The following is a 16,993-nucleotide window of genomic DNA, read 5'->3' as shown; positions in this document are numbered from 1 at the left end:
ATATTTCCAGCCTAAATAACCACTTTAAAAAATCGACAAAAATCATATTTATTTAAAGAATTATTTAAAGGCTATTAGAAAATTTTATTTCTATTTTAATACTTGTTATGGTAGTTGTTACGGCACTTTGAACTGCTTAAATTATTTCGCGGTAATTTTATTTTTGTCCACCGCCTGCCAACCAACCTACAGGCCGGGCTGCTGTATTCACATTACACAAGTACATCGTTACACACCTAGGTAGGGATTCAATTGTAAGCTACCTCGATTCGAAACATGAAATGATCTATAGCTATTTCAGGTCGGAGGTAATGTAATGAACCCAGGCCGATGAGACAACTCGGCATGGTGCTTATTAAGATGTTGCTGAAACGGTGATGCGCTTTGTATGTGCTTGTTTGCAAGTGCCGGCATCTATACCCGGCTTGCCAGGTATGCGGATCTTGTCCTACAGGTAACTTTAACCCCTAACTTGCATGCTACATGCAGTGGAAATCATGTTCGATGCATCGAAGGAGGCAGCCCAGCAGCTTGCAAAATGATCACGGTTGGATACGGAGTACTGGATGGGGAAGGGGGGGGATCATAAAATTCGTACACTACACCAACAAATAGAAACGGACAATAGCCAAATTGCCATTGGTTGAAACGGGTATCAAACAATAAGTCATCCAGTACTGCCATAAACCCCGTCTTCACCATCATTACACATGGGAAGTAAAACTGCCTCCACATTACTACTGGATACCAAACGGTATCCCGTCTCTCTTCTGCCCATGAGGTAACCGTTTACCCTCCATGCGCCCCATGAGCAAAGCGTTTTTCTGTCGACACACACTGCAGTTCTGGCCCTCGTCAGGAAGACCTTAATAGTAGATCTTCTCCTCCCAAAGAGGTGGGCGGACACTCTCCGTGTCCCATTCAAGCTTGTTCTTGTCGTTCAGAATGCATCCTTCATCTGTGATAGGGATAACCTTGCCACTGTCCCTGACCTCCTGCTTCGAGATGCCTGCAGCATCCGAGGGGATCCACAGCAATGGCGCCGCACTGTTGACCTCGGGGGGTAATAGGCGTTGCGTGCAACCTCGTCAGTGTAAAGATTGTTGAAGTCGAGAGAATGAGTGGGCACGATGCTGCGCAAGGTCGCATAATCACAATGGTTCCACGGCTTGAAGAACTTGGAGAAGAGACCAGGCTTCTTCCCACCTGCAGTGGTGGTGGCCGGGCCGTCTAGCTCGCGTTTCGGCTCGCTGTGGCCATTCTTGAGCTCGTGGCTGCCGCCAGAAACGCCGGAGACGCCAGAGCCTGATTGCGCTTCCAGTCTCAAGGAGCTCTCCTCACTCTCGAGAGACCGCGGCAAATTATACAGCAGTGGGTCAAGTGCACTGTTGATGGTGATGTGGAAGAGTGCGGTGAATATTGTGAAAATAATCACTATCAATCGTGTTAGCATGAAGCAGACAGCTGACCGTTACTTCCGCCGGAGTTGCGTCTTCTCTACACAAGACCCTGAGGCGTCTCGATAGGGCCAAATATGAGGCCGACGCAACACCCGGGGAGAGTGACGAATTGAGTACTTACTGAGAATGAGAGGACCAATAGCAACAGATGCGCCAAACAACCCGATCATGCAAAGTTCGGCAATGTAGATTCCAGCAAAAAGCTGCTTGAGAGCACGAGGATATATCAATCCTCGTGTGTCAATCGTCGTGTCCGTCACGAACAGAACGTTGTAGCGCCATGCCAGATAGAACAATCCTAATCCGATCGTAGCGAATCCCACTACTAATGGGGCGATGGCGGCATAGCAGAGACCTGTCTGTGGTTAGTGGGGGAAAACAAGAATTGTTCCAAGTCTGTTGACTTACTGATAACCACAATATTCGTGTAAACCGGCATGATGCTTCCCCATGAGATAGCACTAAGACTGGCCCACTTGGTATACACTGAGAAGGGCGTCAGTCAACAGGCAACCCTTACAATAGCGAGTGTCGTCAGGGGGAGATATGGCTTACTGGCACGAGGAGTTCCCGTAAGGAACTTGTACATCAGAGTGAAGATGACAAAGCCAACAACCTGAGAAAGGACATTTGAGGCGATGCCAAGACCTTGGACGATGAAGTACGGAATGAAGATGTTGGAAGCCTTGGGGAGATTCTGAGCTAAGACCATCGTAACGCTTGCAGGGTTGTCGTAAATCTGCTTTGCGACAGCTGTGGCAGCGGAAGTCATAGTCGTAATCAGGAAAACCTGGATCACTTGGAAGGCGAAGTAGGCATTTTGTGTGAACAGCTCAACTCTTGACAATGATGGCTCCCCAGACAAACGGGCGCATACTACAGAGGTTAGCCAATGGCAGTCGACACGAGAGGACTGTGTACTTACGTCGCATAACGACAGGGACAAGAGACATCAAAATTGACAGCGCAACCGAGGGGAGAAGGCCAGAGACAACGCCCATGATCACCTGTGGGATTTTGTCGAGCCACGTGAGGAAGGAGATGGTCTTGAGATGTTCCACATTGGAGATAATGCCAACGACACCCACAGGGACTGCCCAGAAGATGATAAGGACGGCGATGAAAGCGATGACGGCAAAACGACGGATGACGCGCTGCCACCATGATACTTTCAGTGCTGACCAGACCACTTCACCAGGGGTAATACCAATGTACTTGGGTGTCATTTGAAGAGCCTGGTGATGGGCGAGAACTTGATTGGCCGACTCCGCCTGGAACTGAGTAAAGAATTCGATAAAGACGGATGGGATTTTCTTCGCTGATCCGGCGCGGTAGCTCGTTTGAGCTGCGTCGACTTCGGGGATGAGACGCTCCAACTCGGACCGACACCAATTGATGGTGTCGACCTTTTTTCCGACAAGACCTAGTGCACCAAGGCGATGGGTTGGCCGTTTCTTATTAGGCACCCATCGAGCCGATAAGCTCCCTGGCTCGGCGTCGTGAGAGACCTCGGCTCGCTCGTCCGCACCACCCTTCTTGATCGACTTGAGACGCTCGCCGTTGGCAAGTTTGAGCAGCTTTACTTCGGCCTTCTCGAGCTTCATCGCGACCTTGTCACGCTCCTTGACTAGCTCTTCCAGCTCCTTCGTGTCCCCGGTAATCCAGATATTCTTCACCGTCTCTTCGCCGAAGACTTTACGCAGTCTCGACTCATCCAAGTACGCTGCCGGGACAGAAACGAACAGGACAGTACGAGATGAGATACGGTTCGCGTAAAGTGGCGACAGAAGAAACGCTTGCCGCAGGTTGATGTAGTAGATACACTCACGCAGCACCATGTACATGACGAATCCGTAGAATAGCCACGCTGCGAAACAGTGGGCATAGAACCTGTTCTTGCCTCCAGGCGTATCGGTGTTGATGTTAGAGTACGACAGGATGTTCAGCTGCTCCTGTCCTCCGCCGCCTGTAGCGTTCACGGGGAAGAGAATAGGCCAGAGAATGCAGCATCCCACGAAGCAGATGGTCGTCACAATGCGCATAAAGCGCAAGAAGAGGAATGCATCCAGAGATTGATGCTGCAGGGCGTACGTGTCTGGTATCTTCCAGAATGCACCAAACCAATTGAATAATCCAGTTGGCAAAGCAGGGGATCGCTCACTGTATAGGAGGTATGTGATCAATGGGACGCTCTTTTGAGGTTTGGGGTGCATATAAAACATTATACATACTTCTCTCGAATGCTCCCCAGATAGGTTCGAGGTGCGTAATAGCGTCTCTGGCTTCTTCTTAGGATCAAGAAGACGATGATGTAGATACCAGAGACCACTGCAACTGGAACCAAAGTCGATACCAGGCCGGAAAGCGAGGAATCGCCTCCCCTATTCGACCCAATATTGGGGTCGTTTTGATCGCTCATACTGCCGGATTGTTGTCGAGTTTTGCTGCGAACTGGATGCTAGCAGCCACTGAAAAAGTGGTTGTTGACAAGGGGGAAGAAAACAAGATGTGCAAGCCACACGCGAGGTAGGTTGTTGCGTCCTAGCAGGAACCGGAGGGGGTCGACTATTATTCCACTTTGCTGTCCCAGCAAGCGTTCTGCTCTGTGTCTTTGCAATGTGTCGACGGCAATCCAGACTTGACGGCCTACCTACTTTCTTGTATAAGTACGGTAGGTGAGTGTAAGGTTGCACAACCTCCACAACAGTTATGCAGGCTCGCTGGCTCCTCAGGAGACAATTGAATGCTCTCGTTTGGGAGGGAGACGATGAAAAGAACGAAGCATCCAGAGAGCTGGATGCAAGCCCCAGGCCGTCTAGACTGGTCCTTTTTGAACCTGGCTGAGATCAAGCCTGCAAGCTGGGAAAACGAAAGAAGAGGGTGGGTGGGTAATGACGATGTCCAAGATCTTGCACGCCCAGATCCTTGTCTGGCAGGGTGCCCCTAAATGATGTGTACAGGGGGTAGCTTCTGGGTTAGCCTGCTACCTAGTCTGTGCGTGGACCTGGATCTCAGCCGGAATTGTTGGCCAATGACGAACTTGACATGCGACGTGGCTGGGTACTCCCGATGGGCGGTAGCATTGATATCGAGGGCAAATCAAGGCATCACATGCGTTGAGCGTCGCACTGCGCTTCGCGATCGAGGAAAGATGGAAGAGAAGGAGAGACGGGGAGGAACGAAAAAAAAAAAAAAGTTCGTCGTCCGGTTCCAATTATGGCCCTTGATCATTTCGAGCTGCCACTTTACTCTAATCATCTGCTCGGTTCATGTTCCCGAGCATTGTTGCACCTGGACCAGCACCTGTTCATGGAAATGATGGATGATATCACCCCCAAGTTTTAGGCGCATATGTGGGCAGGAAGCCTCTCCCAATTTGCGGCAGCCATGTTGACTAGGGCGGATGGCATGTATCTTAGCCTTTTAGCGTGTTAGTGCCTCTGCCTCTATCCACCCCCCAAATTGAGCAACATGTCTCCGGGTCTCCCAGCCAGCGGCATTCTGTGTGATTGGCAAATCTTTGTCCATGTCTCTCCTCTGACAGGCCGTGCAAATTGGAGATGGGACGATGGACACGCCATTTGAGTTTCGCGTCAGGCTCAGCGCTGGTTGCACAGGCCAAGGAGCCAATCAGCAGCGGAAGCGGCAAAAGATGCCAGACTCTGTTTTCGTAGCACCATGTAGATCAAGTCGTCTCTCGCGACATCCTCGTTACCACTGCTGCTGCTTGTTGAGCGTCTTCACTGCTCTTGTGCCGTGGGTGTATGGTTGTGGCATTGGATTGGCCTTACACAGACACAGCTACATGCACTGCAGCCGTGATACATTGGTTCCCTCCACGCCAACTTGCTGGTTGGCGATAATAATTGGCTTTGTGTCGTTCAAAATGACTTTACATGCACGCATGGCACTTTGCGAGCATGACGTTCGTTACCTGCTGGCGGCCTCTATGAGCAGGGAGCTGAGGGAGAAAGGACCCTCACTGCTACTTTCAAGGACTCCCGACTCCCCAAGTGCTTGGTAGGGGCTTGCCGCTTGGGGACGTTTTCATGAGGGCTGGATCCAGACCCTCCAATTAACCCGTAGGTTAGGGAGGTGTTTGTGTTTGCGAATCAGCGAATTCCACACCGCAATCCGGATTGAGATTTTGCATATCACACGCGTTAGGGTAGTATTAGCAAATCGCTAATCGCTAGCCACGGTACTTACAGTATATAAACCGCGCCAATTGAATGCGGCCGCACCTCGAATCAACATGGGACGGGACCTGGTTGAAGCCAGCATGTGCTATGTCGGTAGGTAGTATGTACCTTGGTACAGCAGTTGTTCTCGAGTAAAGTCTGTTTTAGGTAAAGTAGGAAGTAGACATGCGGACGGGAGCATACGTCGCACAACAAGTCTAAACACAATGCGTGCGGCAACTCCCATTCCAAGAGAAAACTTTGAATCTGTTGTCGAGGAGACTGCATACAGCGTGTGACACCTGCAGCATGGAAGCCTCTCCCGCTACAAGCGACAAGATTACGCGACACGTACAACACTCGGCAACGTCTTTGCAACATCATAATATTGCCGTGTCGGGTCAGCCAGGAGGCCTCGCTGGGATGGGATGCCCGCTTGGATGAGCCGTTGCTACGGACTCTGAAATACACTACTGCAACAGGCTCCGAATGCCTTCGTCCAGAGGGACATCGTCGCCTAGAATAGCTCAAGCATTCAAACAGACAAAGGTGCTTTGTCGACCGAAATGGTGTATTTCTGATGTTTCTGGAATGGCGTGTTTTGATTTGACATTCCTGTCTCGAGAGCGGCAGCTCATCCCTTGATAAAACTGACAAAGGGCGGCCCAAGTATGTTTATGTTCGTGCAGTTGTTTCTCCGCGTAGACCGCGCCGCTGTTCTGCTTTATCCTCTGTATCCTACTGCGCTGTTCCTGAGAGAGACCGCTTCACCTCACCATACCTAAGTAGTCAGCCAAGATGTCGTCGCAGGTCATTGACCCGTACAAGAAACAAAAGGAGTACGTGGAAGGCAACGACTACGCATTGCCATACGTCTCCAGCCATCTGCAGGAGAACAGCACCAAGGTCGACCCGGAGCTCTTCAAGCATGTCAACTGCAGCTACCTCTCGACCCCGGGGAGGCCGCCTACCCTCGAGGCGCTGAAGCAACACGCGCAGTCTCTTGCCGTCTTGATCTCAAACCTTGCCCCGGCCCAGGCCGCCGGTGAGATCGATAACCAAAACAGCGGTAGTGCGGATGCACAGTCCTTCCAGCCGGAAGAAGCCTTCGATTGGCTCAATGACCTCTCCACTCATTACAAGAGCGACGACCCGGATCACCATAGACCCTTGAACAGCCTGGTCAACCTGGTCAAGAGTAACAGTGACACGAAAGGCGTCGAGTTTCACTGTGCTCTGGAATGCAATGGTGGCATCGCAAGGGTCGAGGAGCTCCAAGATGGGTACAAGCGCGAAATCCCCAGAAGACCATATCAGCGACATGTGAACCTTCTGCGACACGCAAATGAGTGTCTCGAGATCCTTGATCAGGAATATTCCGCTACGGGTGGTGTATTATCTATTCTGCCGGCGGACTACGAGCCTGAGGCAAAGGAGTTTGAGGACATCAAGAAAACATTTATCGGGCAATGGCTTATCTTCACCCAGCGGCTGGTCAGCCGAACGCACGACATGGAAATCCAAATGGCGCAAGCATTGGATTTACTCAAAGACGATGCTGTAGTGCCGATGCAGCACGTGAGCGCTCATGGCCCTGACGGGCGCAGCGGGCGCACTGTGGTATACCCACAAGATCGCTGGGTGCTCGCCAATGCAGGAGACGATGTGTTGGAATACCTGCATAATGCCATGGATAAGAAGGAATACACCATGGATGGCGATTCCTCCTACGCAAGGGCGGAAGGGGTCAGTGGCGAAGCGCTGATGCCCGTGGGAGAGAAGGAGCGCGGCATCGTCACACTCGACTTGAACACCAGATACTACCGTCTCAGGGGCCACGGCCGTGGACCGGTTTTCGTTCTTCCTGCCTACGCTGATCGCCCCGGCACCGTGTATACACGCGAGCTTGAAAGCCGGCCGACTGCCGTGAGGATGCGTGCTCCCGAATTCCCCGAGCGCGTCAGCAACCTGCAGAACCAGAACGAGACTTACAAGACTGAACGCGACACCTACTACAACGAGAACGCGGAACTCAAGCAGAAATTGGCCACGGCAGAGTCGCAGATCGACAGCCACGTCAAGGATGCTGAGCAAGCGCGTCGCAAACTTGCTGCCTTCACCCGTTCTTCCAACAGCGACAGCCACGCCCTTGACACGGAGCTAAACACGTACCTGCAGAAGATCGCGGATGCGGAGACGAGACTGCGCGAGTTGGAGAAGCAGGAGAGCTCTCTCCAGAGCATCCAACAAAAGCTTGCTTCCAACCAATATTCCTGGACCGAGGTTGGGCGGATGGTCCCTCGTGATGCGGATGGCGGTGTGACGGATGCGGCTCTGCAGGCCGTGATGGACATCATGAAGAAGGTCAACGAGGAGAATGCCGAGTTAAGGGAGCGCATGGTTGAGCACAGGCGCGAGGAGATCAAGAGTGGCCCGCCACCCGCAGCCCCATCCTCATGATTGAGTGCGTGTCCATAGCGATGCTGGCGGGATGGGTTAGGGTTGAGCAAAGATAGAGAGAGCATGGAAGGGGGGAGTTTCTTCTTCTTTTTGTTTCTGGAGTTGCGTCCCCGAAGGTGGACCGGAATCCGGGTGGCTTAGAGGGGTGGTCGTCGTCATGTACTGTATCCAACGTGAGCTGTTTTGTTTGTAGTGCGTATTGTACGGGGTTAACTTCTATAATTGGCCTAATCTGGCCCGGGATTTGAATATGCATCATCTATATCATTGATCCGAGTGTAGGGCTGACGATGTTGACTCCCTCCACCGAGCGTTGTCATCTGGACAGCCTAGAAAGCATGGGTCGCCGACATGGGTGTGCCCAGAATGGTACCCAGGTAGCTGCTAGCAGACGAACTTGGACGGCAAAATAGCGGGCCGGTGCTATACGCGTTCATGTACGGCTCCAAAGTCTCCAAAGTCTCCAACTGCCATCTATGTAGGTTGGATCGGGGGATCTTGGCGAGTTGCTCGGCCAACCACCTGCCCGCAAACACTGCAACCCTGTAAGCCACGCTTCCCTGATCCGGGCCCCCTCCAGCAAGGAAGATGGATGGCCGGGACACTGTCAGACATTGGAAAGAAACAAATGCCTAGAGGCTTAGGGTTGGTTGCCTTTGGAAAATACCTTCGGTCTGCCTGTCCTCTGAAGATCTCTTCCAGCGCCTACCCTTGACAATAAAATATTCCATCTAAGACAATCGCGGCCGACTGCAGTTTTCGGATTGGGTTTTCTTCTTGCTCCCGACTGGAGTGTTGACTTTGGACCGATCGGCTTGTGTCACGATCCGATCCACACCGGCAAGTTTTCTGTCCGGGGGACCTCTTGTTAATCTGTCTGGGCCACCCACGCACTGGTCGACCCTCTAGTCAGTTGTCAGTCCCAGCTGCTGCTCTGTGCTCAAGATAGTCCCGGCTCACTTCCATCAACGACAACGCAGGGCGAAGGACAACACATCTGCAGCCCCGCCATTCATCTCGAAGGGCCCCGGTGGTTTGCCGATGAACCCGCCCTATCATATTGGAGTATTTGGCTGCTCGGCTCTGGCCTATAGTCCTGCTCGGACGCCCCTTGATGCTTCTTCTGTCTGTTCCTTCTGTGGTTTCGACAAGATAGATGATGCATCGGAGCTGAATCCCTAGGATGCTACGCCCCAGTGGGATGGTGTCGTCGTATTGTGGTTTCTGCGACCTCTCATTATTCAATACTATTATGTCGTTGCAGATCGCATCAGCTATCCGCTGTCCAGCCTGGGTTTTCGTCTGGTCGATTCTAATAGGCATCACCCAGGCCCAGGCACTTCCCTACGTTCCCACGACAATTGTAATACCCGGATCATCATCGCCAGATGGACCGAACCTGAGCGCAGATATCGTCTACATCTTCGTGCCTCGAGATGACACCGTGGACCTTCTCTCTCTGAACGTGTCAAGCACCGTGAAAGCTGCAGACAGAACGATACGCACAGTCAGCTCGGGCTTGCCCTTCTTAACCAGCAACAACACCGCCTTCGCTCCCACCACGGTCGACAACGGATCACTCATCGTTTATGCAGGGGACTGTAACTCGTCCAGTAGTGCTGAGTTATGGATTCTCAATTATGCCGCAGGCGATGGCCCGGCAAGCTGGACCGAGATTCCAACGCCGTTCGAGGATGGCTCAATTTACACAGGCCCGTGTATGCTTGGAGCAAGTATCGGCTTTTCTACCACCCTCCAGCCCACAATATCACCGGCAACCATTTATACGTACGGAGGCATGTGCCCGTCAGAAAACTCCAGCGCCGCCGGGACCCAAGCCGGTGGAAAATACTCGAACCAGATGGTGAAGATCTCGCCTCCGGGGGTAGGGGGAGTGGATACTCGGTAGAGACCGTGGCCAACAAAGGAGCCCCCATCCCCGAAGCAGGCTTCACACTCACGGAGCTATCACCATCCATCTCTAACCGGTCTGGCGTGGTGACTCAGCAGGTTAATCATGTCCTCTTGGGCGGGCACACAAAGACGGCCTTCGTCAACATGAGCACAGCTGCTATATGGAGTCTTCCAGAGGAGAGTTGGGGCTACGTGCACATTGACGTGGCCACGGAATCCAGTTCCAGGACTCCGTTTGCAATCAAGAGCATCAGCGAAGACATCAATCCAAGGTCTGGGCACACGGCCATTCTCAACGAGGATGGAACTGCCATTGTGGTATATGGAGGCTGGGTCGGTGATACATCTACCCCTGCCACGCCGCAGATGGTTGTCCTTGAAGTTGGCGCTGGCTACGGTGGTAATGGAGGGTGGCAATGGTCTGTTCCCGAAACCCAGCCACCTGGGCCTGCGATCTACGGACATGGTGCAACTTTACTACCCGGCAACGTCATGATGGTCTACGGCGGATATGCAATCTCTCCCGCGACAAGCAAAGCGAAGAGGCAAACAATGGACCTCCCCAGCAACGAACCTCAGTTTCTTAACCTCACCACCATGTCATGGTCAGACGTTTACAACAATCCGAACTACATTGCTGCAGGTGGAGCGCCTGCAACTACCTCGAGCGACAACGCCAAAAGAAATCTGGGCCTCGGCCTGGGACTGGGACTAGGACTCGCTGCGATAATCGGCGCGTTGCTGGTCTACCGTTGCTATCGTTGGCGCCAGCGTCGCAAGTACGCAGCCCGTGAAGATACCATTCGCTCTTTAGCTCAAGACAACGCTCGTTTCCTCAGCGATGGGGACGACAACCAAATGATGGAGCAACATAATCACCCAGGCCCCTGGTATGCTCGTGGACACGGCCCATACCACGCTGGCAGTCAGTTTCTAGACTACGAAAGTTATCGCACCGCCAGCCGAGACAGCATGGATGGCGCACCAGGTCTCGGTCTTATGCAGGCCATGCCAATTATCAGGAAGCCGGTGGCTCCTCGAGCAGCCAAGGGGCAGTATCGACCAACCTCGGCTGGAACCTACGACTCTTTTCTTGATCATCGTACCCGTGGGGCCGGCGCTATTCACCCGATCTACGAGGACGATGAGGACGACGAGGCTCGTGATGCCGAAGAACCCATGAGTCCTTCCACGCCAGTAAACGACACGAACCGCTACTCGAACCCCTTCTCGACACCAACGCAAGAGCGGCAGGAACGGCCCTTGTCGTTTCCCCAAGCCGCCCGAAGATCTGGAACACCGAGTCCAGAACCGGCACGAAGCCAGTCCGCAACTGACCCAGAGGTCCAAGACTGGATGTCAGATGTCGACGCCGCAGATGCACTACTGACCTCCCGCATGGCGACCACGCCCAAAGGAAATACCGGCAAGATCTCGCCTGTCCGGCGAAACAATACTGTCAAGTCTACCCGCTCCGCGCACGGGCCGGATGACGAGTCCCGGACGGGAAGCGGAGTATCAGACGCAAACAGAAGCAACATCTCACGCTCAAACTCTCTCCGCCTAAACGGCGGTTCTCCCGGCTTCGGCGTCGGGCCAGCAGTAGCCGCTGCCGAAGGCAGACAGGGGACCAGTGGAAGCAACGGCAGCAGCAACAGTACTACCAGTGTACCCTCTGGGGAGACATACAACACTGCCAGGTCAAGCTTTCCTGCTCTGCAGGCCGAAGGCCCTGCTCTACTCATGGGCCGAAGCAGCCTGGCCTACGAAGAGGACGATGAGCCTGGAAGCCCCAGTAAGAACAGACCCCGCCGCGGGTGGTTGGGTAGTCTACGCCGCGTGTTCAGCGGCGCGACGCCCACTCCATCACCAACGGACAGCAACAGGACAGGCAGCCCGGTTCGCGAAAACATGGTCGAGGCGTCGGATTACGACACCCGGTATGGCGGGCTGGGTAGCATTGCGGCCGGTGGGCTGTTGAGGCGAAAGGCAGGACGGGACGCCTGGGAGGCATCTGACCGACAGCCCGACACACCAGGCAAAGAAAGGGCGTCGCGTGACGACGATTCGGACGAATGGGATATCGAAAAAGCGGTCGAGAAGAGGCTCGTCCAGGTTATGTTCACGGTGCCTAGAGAGCCCCTGCGGATAACCAACGGCGAGCCCGATCTCGAGAGCGGAGAGGACGTGGTGCTTGTCGATCCTGCTGATGAGGTGGAGGCGGCGGCGGCGGCGGCGGCAGAAGCGCACATAGGAGAAGGGTATCATGCCATCACTACGGACGACGTCGAAGAACCATCTCGACTGCCACCACTGTCGATGTCACGGATATCAAGCAAGGGTTCCAGTAAAGAGAAACAGCAGCAGCGGCACGGGCTCACAAGGCTTGTCAGCAGCAGCAGCAGCAAACACCTTCCTAGGGAAACGGTCGACTCGGCGCTCGGCACGGAAATCAGGTCGCCTACTAGTGAGAGCGGGAGGCCCCCGTCGAGCGGCTCGCACAACTTGCTGGTGGTCCCGGAGGAGCGGTACGACTCTACGAGCACCCCGTCGCGGAGATCCTTCGACGTCGGTAGCGACTTGGAAATGTACCCCTCCCTCGGGTCGGGCCACAGCGAAGGCGAAGTGATGTCTGCCGAAGTCGTCACGATGGAGAAGCCCCGCACGCGCGTTCTGGCCCTGGTGGAACGATACGAAGGCAAAAGTCGAAGTCCCAGTCCGGACCGGCCTTGACACGGCTAACGTCCCCCTTCCCGCCCCGTTCAGCGCACCTTCTTCGGGCGTGACAAAATATTTGGTTGTTGCTTTTTTTCCCATTTACTATATCTCTCTCTCCTTCTCACTCTTTCGGTCATATCAAGGGCGTTCTGGAACAAACAGACCAGGGGGTTTGGGGAGTATCACGGCGCGATGGGACTGCGCTACATTGGATGGACTACATAGGAGGTATCAGGATTCGGAAGGACCAAGTCGGGGGCTCTGCGTGAGCTGGGGTGCATTCGCTGCAAAACTTGGGAGGTACAATTGTTTAACTTGGCGTTTTTGACCGGTATTTCTGTACTACGTGAAGGAGAATGGCATTGACGATGTTGGTGCGTGCTCCTTTGCTTGCTTATTTGGAATTATATGGGCACGGGAGAGGGTGCGCAGGTTTGTTTTCGCTTATTACTTGTTTTAACTTAACATTAGGTAGATGCTTGAGCAGCAGCAGCAGCAGCAGTTGTTGCTGTTGCTTTTGCGTGTCGAATCTATCCAAACACCGGCGGCCAGCAGGGACGCTGCTGCTTGCTGATGTGCACAACCGACGCGGCCTTGTCTTATTATATGTGTGAGATCTGATCGATGTGCGCGATGCGTCTTTTCTTGGGTCAGATCCGAAGTGGACCGACCATAACCCGACCCCTTTCCCAGCGTGATGTAACCCGACCATTTGGTACGTGACAGGTGCCGTGTGGTTTTTCCTTTTTCCACGCATGATGGAAGCAAAGAAACCAGCTTCGATATAATAGGTCAATGGCGGGCAATTTCTCCTTCGCTTGCATCCGGAATGGGGATGTGCGTGACGATCGACATTCCGCACGTCGGGGGCTGCAAGTCGATCCTCATCAGCTACTTTTTCAGCTCTCTTCCCCTGGGGCTGCGTGGGCTGCGTGATTCGGTCCCAGGGGTTCCGCAATTGTTTTGTTTGCTGGCAGGGCAAACCAACTAGTAACGGGCAAAGACTACAGCGTGCACCCTGAGCGCCGTGGACCCGTGGACCCGTGGACCCGTGGACCCGTGGACCCGTGAACTCGTGGACCAATGAATCTGTAACCCGGGTAGCTGCCGATGACACGCGCTACCTTTCTTACCTTGGTAGGATGGCTTCGGGTGTATTTTATGTGCGTATGATGAGGATGATGATGTCAAGAGACACGCGGTTGGTTGACCAACTGGCGCCATCATATACTTGGCTAGTTTGCTGCACACAGGCATAGTGCCCAGAAAGTGCCTACGGAGGGTCAGGATCGGCCCAGGCGGACGTCCATTGTAGACAAACACCTTGACTTACAAGTGAAACGAACCTTGAAGTGCGAGCCGCGGTTTCCTGCTTTGAGTAACTGGATGCTATCATGGGGTTACTGTTTGCTGCCCTGGTTGCCAGACTCACCCGGCACCCTCATTGCATGTATCTGGCAAGATCCCGGGTAGACAGACCACTCAGACTCTTCCTCTGTGCCTGAGCCCTATGCTATATGAGCCGAAAGGCATACATTGAGAACAGGCATATTGTTATACTCGAGTCTCGGTAAAGGGTACCAACCCAGAGAATCGAACCCGGTGGACCATGACTTCGGAGTGCCCAGACACGGTCCCGCAGGCCGAGATCTTGGGTGTAAGCCGAGCACCCTATCAATGTAACGTGGGGCTGTGGGCGCAACCCTGGATCGCCTGAGTCGGGGCATCGGCTGGAAAAAGGAGGTGGTTGATTGCGAAGCCGTGGCATCATTGCCATTTCATTGATTGAACTGCTGACGTGAGAGGCTGTCGGTTGGGCAAGTGCTTTTATTGATTATATGCATGCATCGTCCCTCTCGCCCCTGGGGAAGCTCAAGCTCGTGCAGGTAGGCAGAGGCAAGAGACAAGAGACAGAGACAGAGACAGAGACAGAGGCAGAGAGGGCGGGTTGGGTAAGATACGGCGTGCTTCCGCAAACGGAGACAGACCCCCGGCACCGTCACCTAGTCTCGCCCGCTCACCGGGAGGGCTTTGGCGTGGCTACCTCCCCGTCGGAGGTGCCTTCGGCAGCATGTATCAGGCCTGATTTGACAATTCAAGGGCATAGATGAGGGGGGACATGTCGGTTGGAGATGTAGGGTAGGGATTTCTCGTGTCTGGGCGAGTTCATGCAAGTCAAATCAACTAAGCATGCACATTGATGCAACTACTACACCCTCTCTCTCCAGGCCCCCAAGAAGTGGTAGGGTTTCTCAACAATCAATCAATACCTTATCATGCCAGCGTCGATGTAGAATCACAGCACTTCCGCCTGGGCCATCGTCGAAGGTGGCCTCATCGCCGCCGACGTGGACGAGAAGCTGGAATCTTCCTGTGCGGGTCGAGAAAAAAAAAGTCTACTGCGATATCCCGGACATCCCGGCCCCCCCTCTCATGTCTGTTTCTTCTTTTCTTCTTGGAAAGTCCGGAGTTCTCCAGTACATGCATACGATTATCACGGTCAAGTGGGTTCCAGAGATGTTCCCTCTTCTTCTCCGCGGCATCACGCGATTGCAGCACACGCCATGATAGCTTCATGACAACACTGCCGCAATGCCCCTCTTGTACGAATCTTCGAGACATTCTTCTGCGCCGGCAGAGGCGGCACTTTTGGGTTTCGTTTAACCAACCCACTCTGGTCGCTCAGCTAGCTGCCAGCCAATCTGCACGCGGACAAATTAGTATTTGCTGCGGCATGATACCTGCAGCTGCATTAATAAATGTGCAAGACGAGTCGGCACTACCAGCCACAGCTGGGCACTGTTCGTATTTTCACATCCATGGGTAGTATGGAGCCCGCGCACTCTCGACCCCCCTCCCCCGGCCAACACGAGCAGCGCTCCGTACTCCGTACCCAGAGAGGCAAACGAGAGGGCTGACAAAATTAGAACTGGACTGCTGGCGGTGCCTTACAAAACATACGACTGGACAGTACCACGTACGCTATATCGATAACCGCTTGACGGCTCTGAGCCACCCCGTGATGCTGATATACGGGACTGCGCAAAAGTCAATTGTGATTTCCCACGTCGTGTTGCGTGCTCTTATCGAGAGGGAGGCAGAGAGCTAGCTCCCAGGTAGCGGCTTTCTTTCGCGGTTGGCGGAAGAGGCGTTTGGCGAAGCTTGGTCGTCTTCAGCAACATGAAGCAAGGGGCTCCCTGCCGAAATGGGTTCGTAAAAAACCAATCAGGGATAGCCAGACCACCACATGCACTCCCTCCAAGTTCAAAGCATCCATTGCTGGGAAACGTTTGATGTTATTTTTTTTGACATATTCTGACAGTGTGGCCTTTGGAGTCATCCACCTGTGCACCTGTGCACCTGTGTGCGCTTCGCTATGTACATAACATGCCCCAGCTCGATACATGTAGATTTGCAGGGTCCTAGGCTAAATACCGACCATAATTGGGACAATCTTCCTGTCGCCTGGGATACATGGCGGATTTGCAGGAGGCATCTACCTCGACTAGATTACCGCATCTCTCTGTCTCATCTCAGGCCCGTTTCTTCCCAACCGAGCGAGTATAGCTGAAAGGTGCGCAGCAGATATAAGTAGGGCGGAAATAGCGGTAGATCCCTCAATAGTTCAATAGGAATACCATAACCAAGATACGAAGGGATGAACGGGTAGAACCTGTGTCGCGTCTTTATTCCGTAGACAGCCCATCGCTGAGGCTGAATAGAAACATGTTCCGTGAATTGCGTGCGGCAAGCATCTCGATTTACCAGCCTCAAACAGTAGCGCATCTATCATCACCTACATAGAGTAGATGAATGGTCCAGCTAAGGCTGGGTTGACTCGTGGAGGAGGCTCCAGTCGAGGCTCGTAACCGCCGCAACGGACCCACGATGGAGGCTCTCTCCGCCGACGGGGGTTTCGCTACCTCTTCGAGCTCGTGTGCACTTGCACCTAGAAGGCGGAATGGTGACGACATTGTGGTCCATCGACTGAGTTCCCAGGTCCGTGTCGACTGTCCTTGGTTGTGGATCTATAATCCCCCCCTTCTATTAGCATGTCAAGGTTCATGGGGGTTGGGCAGGCCAACCGACACGGACGGCTATCCGTGCTCGGGCATCCCTCTGTCTTATCCATCAGAAAAAGTTGATTTAATGCAATTTAGCATGTTGCGCCACCTCCAACGTCAACACACCTGCCAGGTGGTGAAAGGAGGGAGAAAGCCACTGTTGCGAGTATCATTTTTCACCTACATGTTCCAGCCA

The 16,993-nt window shown here is 53.5% G+C and overlaps 3 protein-coding genes across 3 annotated transcripts; 2 read left to right on the top strand and 1 right to left on the bottom strand.

Annotated features, from left to right (window-relative positions):
- Nucleotides 1-866: 866 nt before the first annotated feature.
- On the bottom strand, nt 867-3,879 carry PG986_005392 (uncharacterized protein; the record flags this gene model as incomplete). The annotated part of the gene is made up of 7 exons (XM_066841614.1): nt 867-998; nt 1,049-1,434; nt 1,582-1,815; nt 1,869-1,946; nt 2,016-2,336; nt 2,386-3,620; nt 3,692-3,879. 7 exons carry the CDS (start codon nt 3,877-3,879, stop codon nt 867-869), a joined length of 2,574 nt encoding a protein of 857 aa, XP_066701476.1.
- A 2,560-nt stretch (nt 3,880-6,439) lies between these two features.
- On the top strand, nt 6,440-8,101 carry PG986_005391 (uncharacterized protein; the record flags this gene model as incomplete). Its single annotated transcript, XM_066841613.1, has 1 exon — nt 6,440-8,101. One exon carries the CDS (start codon nt 6,440-6,442, stop codon nt 8,099-8,101), a length of 1,662 nt encoding a protein of 553 aa, XP_066701475.1.
- A 1,252-nt stretch (nt 8,102-9,353) lies between these two features.
- Nucleotides 9,354-12,748, top strand: PG986_005390 (uncharacterized protein; the record flags this gene model as incomplete). Its single annotated transcript, XM_066841612.1, has 2 exons — nt 9,354-9,819; nt 9,861-12,748. 2 exons carry the CDS (start codon nt 9,354-9,356, stop codon nt 12,746-12,748), a joined length of 3,354 nt encoding a protein of 1,117 aa, XP_066701474.1.
- Nucleotides 12,749-16,993: the final 4,245 nt, after the last annotated feature.

This window comes from Apiospora aurea (assembly GCF_038362705.1).
Source record: "Apiospora aurea strain CBS 24483 chromosome Unknown utg000004l_segment0_segment0, whole genome shotgun sequence".
NCBI classification, from domain to species: Eukaryota; Fungi; Ascomycota; class Sordariomycetes; order Amphisphaeriales; family Apiosporaceae; genus Apiospora; species Apiospora aurea.
The sequence above is the reverse complement of the archived record's forward strand: the minus strand, read 5'-3'. Positions and strand labels throughout refer to the sequence as shown.